Source organism: Schistocerca gregaria, chromosome X (genome assembly GCF_023897955.1).
Source record: "Schistocerca gregaria isolate iqSchGreg1 chromosome X, iqSchGreg1.2, whole genome shotgun sequence".
Lineage (NCBI taxonomy): Eukaryota > Metazoa > Arthropoda > Insecta > Orthoptera > Acrididae > Schistocerca > Schistocerca gregaria.
The window spans coordinates 640,502,257-640,517,880 of NC_064931.1; the positions used below are offsets into that span (position 1 = coordinate 640,502,257).

Below are 15,624 nucleotides of genomic sequence, written 5' to 3' on the forward strand. Positions count from 1 at the left end.
ATTCTCCTGTAACCGTTTCTTCTACTCCTTCCCCTACAACTGCATTCCAGTCGCCCATGACTATTAGATTTTCGTCCCCCTTTACATATTGCATTACCCTTTCAATATCCTCATACACTTTCTCTATCTGTTCATCTTCAGCTTGCGATGTCGGCATGTATACCTGAACTATCGTTGTCGGTGTTGGTCTGCTGTCGATTCTGATTAGAACAACCCGGTCACTGAACTGTTCACAGTAACAGAACTGGTCTGCTGTCGATTCTGATTAGAACAACCCAGTCACTGAACTGTTCACAGTACCAGAACCTCTGCCCTACCTTCCTATTCATAACGAATCCCACACCTGTTATACCACTTTCTGCTGCTGTTGATATTACCCGATACTCATCTGACCAGAAATCCTTGTCTTCCTTCCACTTCACTTCACTGACCCCTACTATATCTAAATTGAGCCTTTGCATTTCTCTTTTCAGATTTTCTAGTTTCCCTACTACGTTCAAGCTTCTGACATTCCACTCCCCGACTCGTAGAACATTATCCTTTCGTTGATTATTCAATCTTTTTCTCATGGTAACCTCCCCCTTTGCAGTCCCCTCCCGGTGATCCGAATGGGGGACTCTTCCGTAATCTTTTGCCAATGGAGAGATCATCATGACACTTCTTCAACTACAGGCCACATGTCCTGTGGATACACATTACGTGTCTTTAATGCAGTGGTTTCCATTGCCTTCTGTATCCTCATGTCGTTGATCATTGCTGATTCTTCCGCCTTTAGGAGCAATTTCCCACCCCTAGGACAAGAAAGTGCCCTGAACCTCTATCCGCTCCTCCGCCCTCTTTGACAAGGCCGTTTGCAGAATGAGGCTGACTTCTTATGCCAGAAGTCTTCAGGCGCCAATGCTGATTATTTATCAAAATTTAGGCAGTGGCGGGGATCAAACCTGGGACCGAAGACGTTTTGATTATGAATCAAAGACGCTACCCCTATAAAGGTATTAATATGGCCCATGCTCACTTTCCAGAAATTTAGTTCCATGATTTAGAATACTGCAATCCTAGAGAAATTCCAAATACCCCAGAATGCTCACATCAGTGACAGATTCATTGCTACTTAGATGACCGTTGTTGCACAAAAGTTCAGAAAATTATGGAGTATGCATAAATCCATACTTATAGAAAATAGACATAAAAATTAACTGCATGCAGATTTATGTAGTCACAATCTCAGATGAGATGGTAGAGAGTAGCCACAGGAGGAAATCGTCAGCACTGGTTATATAGTATTATGTCCTTCAGTACAGTCCACATTACAGCGTATTTTAATTACACTGGTGTCCAAAATTAAAGCAACAAATGGAAATATGGCAAGATGGCATTTATTTTGCCACAAAACAGTAAAACAGTTGATAGTAAATTGCTAACAACATAAGGAATACGGACCATAAACAGTTACAAAATGCATAATGGTACACAGGAATGTTCTTCATTCTTTTCCAGCTTAATGGTTTTGCACGTACATTCTGACAACTGGTTATTGTGACCACCTCTGGCAGCAATACAAACCTGACAATGCTGTGAATGATGTCATCAATCCCATGTTGAGGCAATAAAGTCTATTCTTCCTGCAGAGCTGCTTGTAAGTGTTGGAGACTGGTTAGTGGATGCCGATGTGATGCAAACCATCTGCCTAGTGCATTGCAGACATGCTCTATTGAATTCAAATCAGGAGAGTCAGCAGACCACACCATGTGTGCAATATCTCCTGCTTCAAAGAAAATGTCAACCACCCATGCTTTATGTCAAACATTACTATCCATAAGTACAAAGTCTGGGCCCATAGCATCACACAACAGTTGCACATGAGTCCCAATATCTCATACCCAACAACAGTTAAACCTTACAAATTCATCGGTAGAATTTCATGAAGAGTGTTTGAGTGATCAACATAATCTCTGCCCACACTATTAGGGATCCTCCTTGACATTGGTCTCTTTCCACAGTGTTTGGGTCCCAGAATTATGTTCCACATTCCCTCCAGATTGAATCCACCGAGAATCATTCTTCAGACCAAATAGGGAGACATCTGTGGAAGAAAATTGGCCCACTGTTTGACTGTCCAGGTAGCATGTTAATGACTCCACTCTAGGTGTATCCTTCTGTGAAGATGCAGGTCTCCGACAATAAAGGCCACTCTTCTGAAGCCTTCTGTATGCCATTGGCCTTGATATAACATATCCAGTGGACGTTGTGAGGTCAGATGGCAGTTGATGTGCAGTACTAAGGTGGTACCATCATACCCTTCCAGCAGAATAATGGTCCTCTCTTTCTGATGACACACATGGTCGGCCCTGCCCTGATCTTTGGGATACAGTTTTGGTCTCTGTAAAGTGTTACCACATCTGAAAAACAACAGAATGATTCACATTAAGCCATCAGGCCTTATCAGTTTTTGACTATCCTGTTTCCATTCTTTCTGTTGCCCTCCACTTCAGAGAGTCTGGTCGGTGTCTTCTCTGTGACATACCACACCATTTGTGACTGTGTACATAGCGATTGTGGATTTGGGACTATCTGGCAAACACTACCTCATTTGACAGGTGCCCTGATGTCAGCATTGGCGTGGTTGTCCATTGACTGGAATGCCATCTTCTGTGCGTGCAGAACACAGTCGTATGAACATCTGTTGATAGTTTGTGTGATATAGGAACTAGCGATTTGTTGCTTTACTTTGTTTTTGACACCAGTGTACATCTGAGCACAAAAATGTGCCTGAACACTTGGACTTTCTCTCACACATGTAATATATACTACATTGTGTAGCCTTGGCCAATCACTTTCTTGAACTGTATGTGTAGTTTAAAGATGTATTTAGTACTTAACTGCATAATTATTCATTTGTCCATTAAGAAACATACATGCCATTTCAATGTGGTGTAATGTTTATCACGGCACAAATGAAGTGAGAACCAGGATCCAAAAGATGGCATATGCAGAAAGACAGCACACATTGTATGCGACTAGCACCACCATACAACCAAAGAGGACAAATTTCAGACGTTATTAATAGTGAAATACTAATTAACAATGTGTGAATAACTATCATTAACTCTGTTGCTATTTTGCTTGTCAATGGTAAGAGAAGGACTCCAAATAGAAATTAAGCAAAAACCTTAGTCTCTATGGATAAGGTCACTTGCCAGTTTAATATCTATTTCCTTGTTAACATTACCCCAGTAATTAGAAACAGTTGCCAGTTATATGTGTTGTTATATTTCATTGTATGATTAGTAGCTAGGAAATGGTATGTAATTGTAGGTTTTCTTGGCTGTTGTGAGCATGTGAGATTTTTATGCTTTATACACCAGTCTTCCATGGACCTGATGACATGCCACAATTGCAGGGGATATATAGTAGATATCTGCCTTACACATACTAAGACAATTCTTTGCATACACAAAGTGGGCCCTAATCATAGATGGCATTTGAAAAATACACTTCACATTGTATTTCCTCAGCATACAACCAATCATGTTAAAAACAGAACCTGTGTAAGGCAAAGAAAGCTAGAGACTTATCTCTTAAAAATGATAGCCTATTCACTTGTTGAAATGTTGGTTGTTGTTGAGAATGCTACAGGGCTGCATTCATAAAAGATATTTCAATATCTGATGTACTAGTAGAAGCTCAAGTTTAAATGTAAATCCTAAGAGTGCCAATGAAAAGAGTGCATAAAGATACTTAATATAAAGCACACGATGTTTACTTATATTTAATTATTTATTGATGGTCTGATGTGAGGGCCGGCCGCTGTTGTCTCGTGGTTCTAGGCGCGCAGTCCGGAGCTGTGCGATTGCTACAGTCGCAGGTTCGAATCCTGCCTCAGGCATGGATGTGTGTGATGATCTTAGGTTAGTTAGGTTTAAGTAGTTCTAAGTTCTAGGGGACTAATGACAACAGTAGTTGAGTCCCACAGTGCTCAGAGCCATTTGAACCATTTGACTCTGATGTGAGGGTATTTAAAATTGTCTGTCACAACAAGTTACAAGTTACTCAATGAGGTGACGTCTATGTTGGTTTGAGTAGCATTTGGGTGACAGCTTTTTGGCAGAGAGTTAGCCATACTGGTTTCATACTTTAATATTTTATGAGTGAGTCTCAGAACATCAGCTTGGAACTTAGATTCTGTTTCCTGTCTGTCATTTTGATGATATGATCTGGTAGTGAGCTGTTAGTTATTAATTTTGAGTGTGAAACTCTGATTAGTAGTCAGAACGTACAGCTAATTGTGCTAGTTTTGGTGATAGATTATTAAGAGATTTAAGAACTTCGACATTTTGCTTGTGGATTAAAGGATAGTGGGGTGAAAGAGTGAAGTGTATTTTTGAAGACAAACCATCGATCTTTAGTGAATCTGAGGTGCTTTGTTATTTTACATTGATGTACCAGTTAAATAATTTATTATGTAAGGGAAACTGCTAGCACATTAACTGCCCCGGTTATGTGTCACATGTTCAAATAACATTGCATTTATCGTTGAAACATTTTCCACTGTAGGGCCATTATTCATGAATTTGACTGTTGTGGGATGAGAATAAATGTTTGATCTAAGCTATCCATACCTTTTTATTGTTGGGTGTTGTCACTGATACTTCTTGGTCATACTCATTCACTATTATTTATATTTGCAAACTTGCCTGAATTGGGACTGTTTCAACCAAATGAACACTTGGGAAACGTGCAGAATTTTCAGCTAGGACAGCTGGAAGACAAGTATGCACTCTCTTACAGTATCAAAAGTTTAAATAGGTTTAATCTTACAATATTTTAGATAAAGTATCACTAAAAGGTTCAACAATACCAATATTATTAGATTAGTAAGAAAAGCAAAATTAATAAGGAAAGTTTTGAAAAGAATTAAACAAGAAGTGATAACTCAGGTTTTAGTTTCTTTATTAGAAATAAGTTGTTACAGTGAGTAGTGATCAATCTTATTTTGAATATCTAATTAATAAGATCCAGATATTGTTAATAATTCATAACTGATGTATGGTAATATTCATGTGAAATCACCAAAATAAATAAGTAACATTTAGTAGCATTTATATTACTCAACTGCAGTATTAAGATTGTTCGATTTACTATGTAGTACGTATCTGACAAAAGATGATTAACTGAAAGAGTAACAATTTTAAGAAATTCCTCTATGATAAAGGAAATGGAAACATGAATGTTTGTTCATGTATGCATCATGTTTCACTAAATCATATCTAACAATAACTCAGGCAAGTTATGTTGGAAAATCTGTGGCAAAGTACACTGTTCAAGTATTCACCACCGAATTCTTCTGATATTGAGTATATTAATTTTTTGTTATTTAATTTTGTAGAATAGCATCTACTCAACCTGATAAGCCAAGCAAACAACAACTTTAACAAATGAAACTGAGACTGAGAATCAATTCAAGGAAGTTGGATTAGATCATGAGACCTGAAACAGGTAGTGGGTAAGAAAGTGTTTTAATAACAGGACAGTACACATCAAGCACACATATAGTTCACATAGCAGGATTGTGTAAAAGAACTACTGTATTTTTTATCATTTATTTTTCTGTAGTGTTTCTACATTTTATGCACTTAAGCAATTGTTTATTTACATATGTATAAATTAAACTGGAAACACAAATTGCGAAATTAGACAGTAAACTGCAAACTTTCATAATGTTATTTCCATGTTTCATAGTCATACATTTCTTCAAAGTGTCAGCTAGCATGAGAATAAACACTGAATGATCAGAATAGTTAATCACTATTTTATGGACTTTACAAGCCAAATGACAACTTCTCTTCAAAACTACAGATGTAACCAATATAACCTACACAATGTTGTGAGAGGAATTATATTAGTCACCTTTAGTTCAAAGTATTATACAAAGCTACGCAATTTACATAGACAAAACAAAAAAGGTTAATGTGATCTCCTTAGTTGGATGGCAAATAGTTAAACATAACAAAACTTGATTAGAATCTAAGCTGAAAATTGATTTTTATACATTAATTTACCTTAAAGTAATGGTTATGTTACTTAAGTGTACATTAATTTTAAATACCTTGAAAATAAAAGCTAGAAACTCATTCTCTTCACAAAACACAACTTTAGAAAAGTTTTGATCTAAATACTGTTTGTAGTGTCGCACTCAATGTAGTTTCTCTTGTGAAATTTATCAACACATATACCATGTTGTTAGGAAATATGTTTTGTGAGTAATTGTGAGCAAACAACAGTAATAACTACTGCTGGTTGTACTTCAACAATATCTTACTTATTCGTAGCATTCAATCCACTTCTATGAAAAATATCCAAGATTTCTAATTCCAAGATATTATATGGTTAATGTCAGATTTTCTTCTAACTATGAGGAAAAAAATGTTCAGATACTGAGTTTCATTCATGTGGCAAACATAAATGTCATGTGTGTTCTTAATTTCTTTCCTTCTATGAAAGAGTGATATGATTTGTACAGTTTGTTAATGTGCTACATGAGCAATCAAATAATGCTTCTAAAATTTAGTTAGTGCTGTAAGATGAGAAATGGAATACACCATAGAACTTACTCTGTTATTTTATAACAACCAAATAATAAATTCCATTAACTGTTTCAAATGTAATATGAAATTGACACAAAAAGTAGATCAGTGCACATTTTTACTTGGATAAAGCTCAGAAAGACAACATTTGCAGTAAGGAATGTTTGTCATATGAATCAGTAATGTGAAACTAAGAGAATGATGACAAAACAATGCATCTCCATTTGCCTAAATTTCGTTTATGTAATACTATGGAAATAAAGTAGGTATCATTCAGAAAAAGATTTCAGTGGAATTTGAAGTCAAAATGATATAGCACTGTCTTACATCTACATCAAGAAATAAAATGACTGACTTGGATTGATGCAACAAGCACAATATTTCAGACATAATACTGGAAAAACTGTAGACATGCTTTATCATTAAGTATATAATGAGAGAATGCTATGTATTACATAAAGCATCTGAAGAAAATTAAGCAATGACACATTTTCATGACTGGATAATTATGGGACCTGGTATATGATTGTGTCATATTGGCAGACTAAATGTTCATGTCGAGGGACCAACGATTGTATAATTTTTTTCCGACTTTTCTGCACATCATAATTTTTTTCTGGTACTGCATATAATTGTCAATGTAAAAGCAGTAATTCCAACTTTATAATGAACCTAACAAATGAGAGAATGTGTTACTTGTACATCATACCTTGTTTCTGTGGCTAATTTTGTTAGTTAGTGTGGCACTTTAGAGTTGCACAGCCCCTTTTGGTGAACATTTGTCATTACATGTGAATGTATTAAACACAAGAATGTCTACAAGGTTTGTACTTTTAAAGAAGTCTCTTAGTAATGTCATCAAACATTAGGTATATACTGTTCACATAAGGTAGAAATTAATGACTAATCTAAATTAAATATCTACTTGTTTTTACTTTCTGCTTCATCTTCATTACTATCTGAATAATTCACTACAACATATCTATAATTTTCAGGTTGTAGAGATACATTTGCCATGTAACTTCTAACTAGTATATGTTTCCAAGAGACTTCTAAGTGTTTTTCTAAATTTCGTTTTGGTTGTACCTTCTTGTGCATCAACAAGAGAAATGTATTCACTGAGGATCAGGAGCTGTTTTGGCGTAACCTAGGGTCTGTAATGCTCTTTTGATATCTTTGTACACAGTTGGGTCCTCAATTGTACCTGGTATCTGAAAAGAAAGAAAATAATCATATTCATAATGAGTAAAAATACTTTTGAATCTGAAATATCAGTAAATTACAAACAGTGGACAATATTATGAAAAGGACAGATTGCTACTCTCCATATAGGGGAGATGCCGAGTTGTAGACAGGCACAACAAAAAGAATTCCAAAAATGTGAGCTTTTGGCTAAAACGCTTTCTTCCAAAGTTGACAACACACACACACACACACACACACACACCACCACCACCACCACCACCACCCCTACCACCAACTTATAAAATATTTTGTGGGATGGGGCATACTGGGAGTCTTGCCCAGGGAAATTTACTAAATTTTGCATCTACATCTACATATACACTCCACCAGCCACCAAGCGGTGTGTGGCAGAGGGCACAATCTGTGCCAAAGTCATATCCCCCCCCGCCCTGTTCCACTAGCAGAATGGTGATGATTGCATGATTTTAAAGTTGGTGGTAATAATATATGCTCCACATCCTAAGCGAAGATTGATTTTTGGAATTTAGTGAGCAGCCCCTTCTGTTTAGCATGTCATCTATCTGCAAGTGTGTCCCACGTCAAACTTTCTATGAGATTTGTAATGCTCTCACGATGGCTAAATCTACCAGTCACAAATCTTACTGCTCTTCTTTGGACCTTCTCAATCTCCTGAATCAGACCCAACTGATAAGGGTCCCATGCAGACGAACAATACTCTAAGACTGGATGAACTAACATATTGTAAGCAATTTCTTTTGTTGAAGGACTGTTTTGCTTCAGGATTCTACCACCAATCTGCAATCTAGAGTTCACCTTGCCTGTTACTTGTATAATCTGATCATTCCATTTGAGATCATTTCAAATTATCACACCCAAATACTTGACAGATGTTAACGCTTCCAAAGACTGGGCAATTATTTTGTACTCATACAGTACTGGAGATTTTCGACTTGTTATACACAGTAGGTCACACTTACTTATATTGAGAGATAACTGCCAGTCATTACAATACACATTTATCTTCTGAAAATCCTCATTGATTTGTTCACAACTTTTGTGTGATACTACTTTTCTGTAGACAACAGCATCATCGGCAAACAGTCTAATGCCACTGTCATACCATCAACCAGATTGTTTATGTAAATTGTAAAAAGCAGCAGATCTATCAGGCTACCCTGGGGCACACCTGAAGTTACGCTTGTTTCTGTTGAAGTCACCCCATTCAGGACGACATACTGCTCTCTCGCTCTTAGAAAACTTTCTATCCAACCACATATGTCATTGGATAGACTATAAGTGCAGACTTTCTGGAGTAAGCAACAATGCAGAACTGAGTCAAATGCCATTCGAAAGTCTAGAAATATGGCATCAACCTGGGAGCCGGTATCTAGGACCTGCTGTATACCATGCACAAAGAGGGCCCACTGTGTCTCACATGACTGCTGTTTCCTAAAACCATGCTCAAGATGAGCTTCTCAGAGTCCAGAAAGGTCATTAAGTCTGAACACAAAATGTGTTCCATGATTCTACAACAAATCAATGTCAATGAAATTGGGTGGTAATTATGTGCATCTGATTTTCTCCCCTTTTTATAGATTGCTATAACCTGGCCCTTGATCCAGTCCTGTGGAACTTTCCACTGTTCCAATGATCTCTGATAGATGATGGATAAGAATGGCACTATATTTGTATCATAGTCAACATATAATCTTACGGGGATACTGCCTGGGCCAGATGCCTTCCTGGCATCTAAGGATCTTAACTGCTTTAACTGTTTTAGATTGAAAAAGTGAGTTTTAAAGTTTTTTAAGCATTTTAGAGTCATATGATGAAAATTAGAATTCTGGAAACTGGACTCTCAGTAACCCGACACTCAACAAGGCTGACACATTTTTTGTGTTTGGAAAAAGAAACAAAACATAAATACACACAGTATTTTTGTAAAAAGCTAATTTAATTTACAGTAATAATTATGCCCATAGACTATTACAGAGCAGTGAATATATAGCTCTGAAAAGACTGCAGTTATATTTAAATAAATCCTACACTATCATTGAAAGAATAAAACATAAAATATTGCTCTCACACAGTAACAGCACTTTGATTAATAAGTGAAATAGCTAATTTCACTTTACTTTGAATAAGGCTCAGGGTTCATTAAATTAAAAAAAAATATCTCCAAAGTTGATGCTTTAATACAGTTAATAAAGTTAATACTGTATGCCTAATACTTTCAGTCAAAAAATATGTAATTGTGGGTTTTAATTGGATCTTACACCCTAAAAATATTTAAGTATTTGAAAATAACTAATACAGTACTATAGTAATATAGTAATACAGTACTAAACTAGTGCCAATATTTTGAAACTGAAAATTTGCCATTGTGTATGTATTTAATTCTCTGTTTTATAAAGATTTTTAATATTGCTCCAAATGGCATTATTAAGGTTAGAGTGTCTTTAGAAAAGTGCAAATGTCAACCATCTGATTGGATTACTGAATATGAAGTCATTGAAGACTGGTCAGATATCCAATTCATCCAAACCATCACAATGGGCACGAAGAACAGCCAAGTTGTTCAATCGCTTCTGTCACATTGTTGATCGGAGATATGACTTCAGACATCTACGGGCAGTAAATGACTGTTCTGCTGTGATTGGAACTACTTGGAGAAACTTAATTCGTTTCCCTACTTTGTATAACATTTCTCCAACTACAGACTCTTGTGTAATGTACTTTCTTATATCCCACATGTTTTTTAAGACCAGTTGTTTTTTATTAGTGATATCAGCTAACATATTCAAGTGTAAGTGCAGTCTGTCAATGTCTAGGTCATTTTTGAACAATTCAGTTGATTTATCCAAATTTGTTTCACCTCTGTTTACTAAAAGCTAGCACTCTTGTTCAACTGCAATGACCTGTGTGAGTCAAGTTGATGCCAACTGCTCAGTAGTGAAAGATTGCATCGTTTCACAAACTTCAATGTAAATAGCTTTGTAGTATTCCTTTGGGGTTTTGAAAGTGTGCAGTGAGCTGGCTTCTTTGTTTTCATACTTCTTTGGTCTACTTCGATTCCAAGGAAACGAAGGATCATCAACTTGTGAATGTTTTTCTTTCAAACACAATTCCCAAAGGCGTTCGAAACTATCACACCTTTAATTCAATATACAAATCAAGCCCTCATATATTTTTCCCAGATCAGCAACACTTAGTTGACGGCATTGAATTCTTTGACTGAAATCCTCTACTGGGTTCACTGCATGGCAAAAAAGACATAAAAAGAAATAAGTCTTAAATTGTAACATTGACTCAAGGTAGCCTGCATATTTGTAACCTGCCGATGTTTTGTCCTCTGCAGAAAATGTTTCAAAAAACTCTAGAAGTCCTTCAAAGTTTCTCAGTATTCTCAAGATACTAGAAGCTTGCATAGTCCATGGAGTTGAGCAATGGGGTCACAGGCCAGCTTGGTCGTTGACGCTCTCACAACGTATGCTTCTGAAAAGTCCCATCCTTTTGTTGGATCCCCTTACAGTGTTTATTAAGTCCTTGGCTAAAGCCATAATATCCCTCATAGATGTAAGATGGCGGAGACTGTCTACAACTGCCAAGTCTAAACTGTGAGCAGTGCAGTGCACATAATGTGCTTTTGTTGTATATCCAAAACTAACTTTTTTTAGTCCTTTGAAATTACCTCTCATCTTTGAGGCACCATCATAGCACTGTCATCTTAAGTTATGCACTGAAGAATCAAGATGAGCAAAAATGTCTTTTAAAATACTAAACAGAGTTTGTGATTCAGTGTTGTGGGCCTCGTATTAGCCAATAAAGTCCTTGTTGATGATTAAGGAATCATCAACAGTATAAATACAAAATGACACTTGCTTGTCAATTGAAGAATCACTTGTTTTGTCAACCATAATAGAAAAATGTTCAGTCTTCTTGATTGAAGCCAATACCTTTCTCAACACAGACTCTCCTAGTACATAAATGATCTAATTTTGAATATTGTGGGGTGTCCACTTATACCCCAAATGCCCTAACCAATCTTTAAACTCAGATATGTCATTCTTTTGGAGTTCCAACAAGTGAAAAGAATTTCAGTTTACATCTTTGTGCACTCTAATTGCTAGCCCTTGTCAGCATAGAAATTGCATGGTGGCTCTTGTCTCAAGAGCTAAACAGCCTTTCTTCCTCTAACTGTTCATTCAATTCATCTAACTGTTCATTCAATTGGGAGGCCACACTTTAGTTAGTGATAGAATTTAGTTTCAGAACAACTTCTTTATGCGTAAATGTATTTTCATAAAGACAGAATTTTTCTAAAGCCTTTTTCCAGTTAGAGAACCCTACGGAAGTAAATACATCTTCTTTTTTTGAAGAAAATAGTAATAGATTTTTAGCATCTGCCTCTTTGCAGGTTTTACAAAAAACCTTTTGAAAAAATTCTAGCCATGTATATTTGATCAACCAAGACTTCTGAAATGATCTTCCCTTACCAGATTGTCCAGGTTTCGGCTATGAATGGTTCTCACCCGAAGACGCCGAAGCAATTGATGACACAATAACTGTTGGTAGTTGACTTGCACTATCATCAATTTCCAAGTGTGCCTTTTTGGTAACAAATTTATCCATTGCAAACTTAATTCACAATTAATAAGAGACTAAAGTAAATGAATAAAATATAGTCATATAAAATGGCCCACTAGACACTAAAGTCAGAAAAATAAACACGTCTGCAGCATGCACTGAATGAAACTATCCACACTGAATGACTGCCACAGCAGAGTGGGCTTTATATAGCTGCAGCGTCATAATGTCTTGAAGCATCAAGGCAATGCTGGCAGAGGGTTAAGGGCTCTTCTGTTCCAGTCCTTTTGATGGTGCTGTGGCTGCAGCACTGGCCCGCTGGAGCCAGACTATACCCAAAGGTTTGCACACCGGGAGAAATTCTACGTGTGTCCGTAGCACTGTAACACTATCATCATTCACACCACTCGTTTTCAATTAACCTGCTTGCTACTGTAATAATTATTTGTTTTAACTAATTACTGAATGTATTTTAAAAGGTAACTATCGACAAACAAGGAAAATAAAAAATTACAACATAGTTTTGTGATATTACAAAGCATAATATAACTAACAATTTTTTTAAATTATTGGGGGGGGGGGGGGAGCTCCCCCCCCCCCTAACAAATTTTTGAGTGGGCTTCACACAAGCGTGTGTGACTTGTGTGAAAGCGTATGTATTACCTACTTTGAAAGAAGGCCTTTTGGCTGAAAGCTCACATGTTCGGCACTCTTTTTGTTATGCCTGTGTGAAACCCAGCATTGTCTCTATATGGTGAGCAACAATCTGTCCTTTTCATAATATTGTTGAAAATATTCCAGTTTTGTTAAGTATTTTTTAGTTGCTCATATCAATAAAAAATTTTTGGTTTGCTTCCTTTATATAGTAAATTAACAGTACAACATATATTTTGCAGTTGCACTACTAGATTCCAAATTCATGACAAGGATGCATTCAGTTTTGACTGACAAAAAAATTAAGCACACAGGAAGAGTTATGCAAAGTACACTTAGTCTCATGCATGTTCTTGCAAGCAGCAGGACTGTAAAGTTATTACAGTTTAAATGATCTGTGACTGATAGATTGCCTCTGCAAGTGCTTTAGCATTGCCACTGTGTGGAAATGTTATCAGGCGTGACAGGATATGCAGTGGGCATGTGCTGTGTCAGATGCACTGGTCGCTACCTACACCAAAGTTAAGCTTGAAGTGGGATTTTCATTCACTGCTAACGAGATGCAGATGATCTATAATGCAGAACTAACAGTGGACTTTGACCATGGGTCATATCCCAAACTTAACTTTTGCTTGTGAAGGAAATGTTCAACAGCATGTGGAAATCATCAACACTTGTTTACCCCCCCCCCCCACACACACACACACACACACACACACACACGCACACACACACACACACACACACACACACACACACACACACACACACAGTACAGACCCATATTGAGTCAGCTATTTGCAGCAATATGCTCCATGCCTTCATCTTTCCATAGTCTATTTAATTGTAGGAGAAAAAACCGTGACTAGTTTATTTGGATCCTGAGCCATGGTTATGACTTCAACACTGTATCATGGTGGGGGAAACCTCAGCAAGGTTGTCCACAATTAGGGTCAGGTGGATGGGATCTCAGGTTTAAAGCATAGAGTCCACCAAATAACCAAGATCATGATGACTCCAGTACCTTTATTTAGTACTGTATATGATATAAGATCAGGCTAGAAGAAAACTATTCATGTACTGCAAGATGTTTAAGAGTCCATTTTTCAGACTGACGCCACTCTAATGCATGAGACCGAAATACTTGTTGCCTTTGGACATATGAATGGGCATATTTATGAGTCATGAGCTAGCCAGCTGGTGATGGTTTGTGACTCCCAGCAGCAGTCATGAGGACTCAGATGATAGTGCCTGATGACTATGAGGGGTAGCCGCAAGTGTGATGAGTGATGAAATAGTGCCGGCCACGGTGGCCAAGTGGTTCTAGGCGCTCAGTCCGGAACCACGCGACTGCTGCGGTTGCCGGTTCGATTCCTGCCTCGGGCATGGATGTGTGTGATGTCCTTAGGCTAGTTAGGTTTAAGTAGTTCTAAGTTCTAGGGGACTGATGACCACAGATGTTAAGTCCCATAGTGCTCAGAGCCATTTGAACCATTTGATGAAATAGTGATAAGATGGAAAATACCAACAGATCTTCCAGATTTGCTGTACTTTTTGGAAGCGAGTGACAGGCCATTAGACTGATACCAGATGAATCGACCAATGTGTATTCTTCCCATTTCTGTAACTAGAGTAAGTAAATAAAGTATGTTAGGAATATATACATATGATCTGGCTGTAACATGAACTACATAAACTGAGAGTAATGTGTGTGGTTTTTTTTTTTTTTTTTTTTTTTTTTTTTTTTTTTTTTTTATGGTCCACTTCTTCCACACTTGTCAAAATTACAATGACAGAGATGGAAAGTGTTATACCATGAATGCCTTAAACAGATTATACCAAACTACTATTCCTGTATTTTCATGCTTTGGGAACATCATGATTACAATTTCATCATTACGTGAGCTAATTTTCAGTACAAAAATAAGTCCTTGTTACAGATGAAGTATGGTGTGAGTATATGACAGCTGTTGGGTGTGTCTAACTCTACTGGATCATTTCATATGGAGATCACAAAACAGTACAGCATTCCCAGAGGACATGCATGTGCAGCTTATGGCCATCTTTCAGACTTTGAGAAAGGTCAACTCATTGGGATGACTGCATGAGGGACAGGGCAGCATCGTACTAACAGACTGCACAACAACTTTATGAAAAGGATAGAAAGCTATTCAGCATAAAGGTGACTCATTGAATTGCAGACAGGCACAATGAAAAGACTGTTACACACTGAAATTTCAGCTTATGCCTTCTTCAGAAAAACACACACACACACACACACACACACACACACACACACACACACACACATACGCACACGCATGAGTGTGCGTGTCATTTACCACTAATATCATACCACAGACAACAAAGACTTACATGCTGTAGAGCCAGAGGTGACTGATACATTGAGTGACATTATGTGGTGTTCAGTGATGAGTCTCTCTTCTGTTTGTTATTATCTGGTTGATGCCAACATGTTCTGTAGATGTCCCAGTGACAGGACACATGAAATAGCAGTTCCTGAGACACATACCTCTCTAGCTCCTAGAACCATGGTGTGGAGGGCTATTGCATATGATAGCCAGACTAATTT

The 15,624-nt window shown here is 37.2% G+C and overlaps 1 protein-coding gene across 1 annotated transcript in view; it reads right to left on the reverse strand.

Annotated features, from left to right (window-relative positions):
• Positions 1-5,586: 5,586 nt before the first annotated feature.
• Positions 5,587-15,624, reverse strand: part of LOC126298220 (acyl-CoA synthetase short-chain family member 3, mitochondrial) — a 335,348-nt gene continuing 325,310 nt past the window's right edge. Inside the window, exon 14 of the mRNA XM_049989525.1 lies at positions 5,587-7,795. Coding sequence (XP_049845482.1) covers positions 7,700-7,795 — 96 coding nt within the window. The 3' untranslated portion in view covers positions 5,587-7,699. The remainder of the gene's footprint in view (positions 7,796-15,624) is intronic.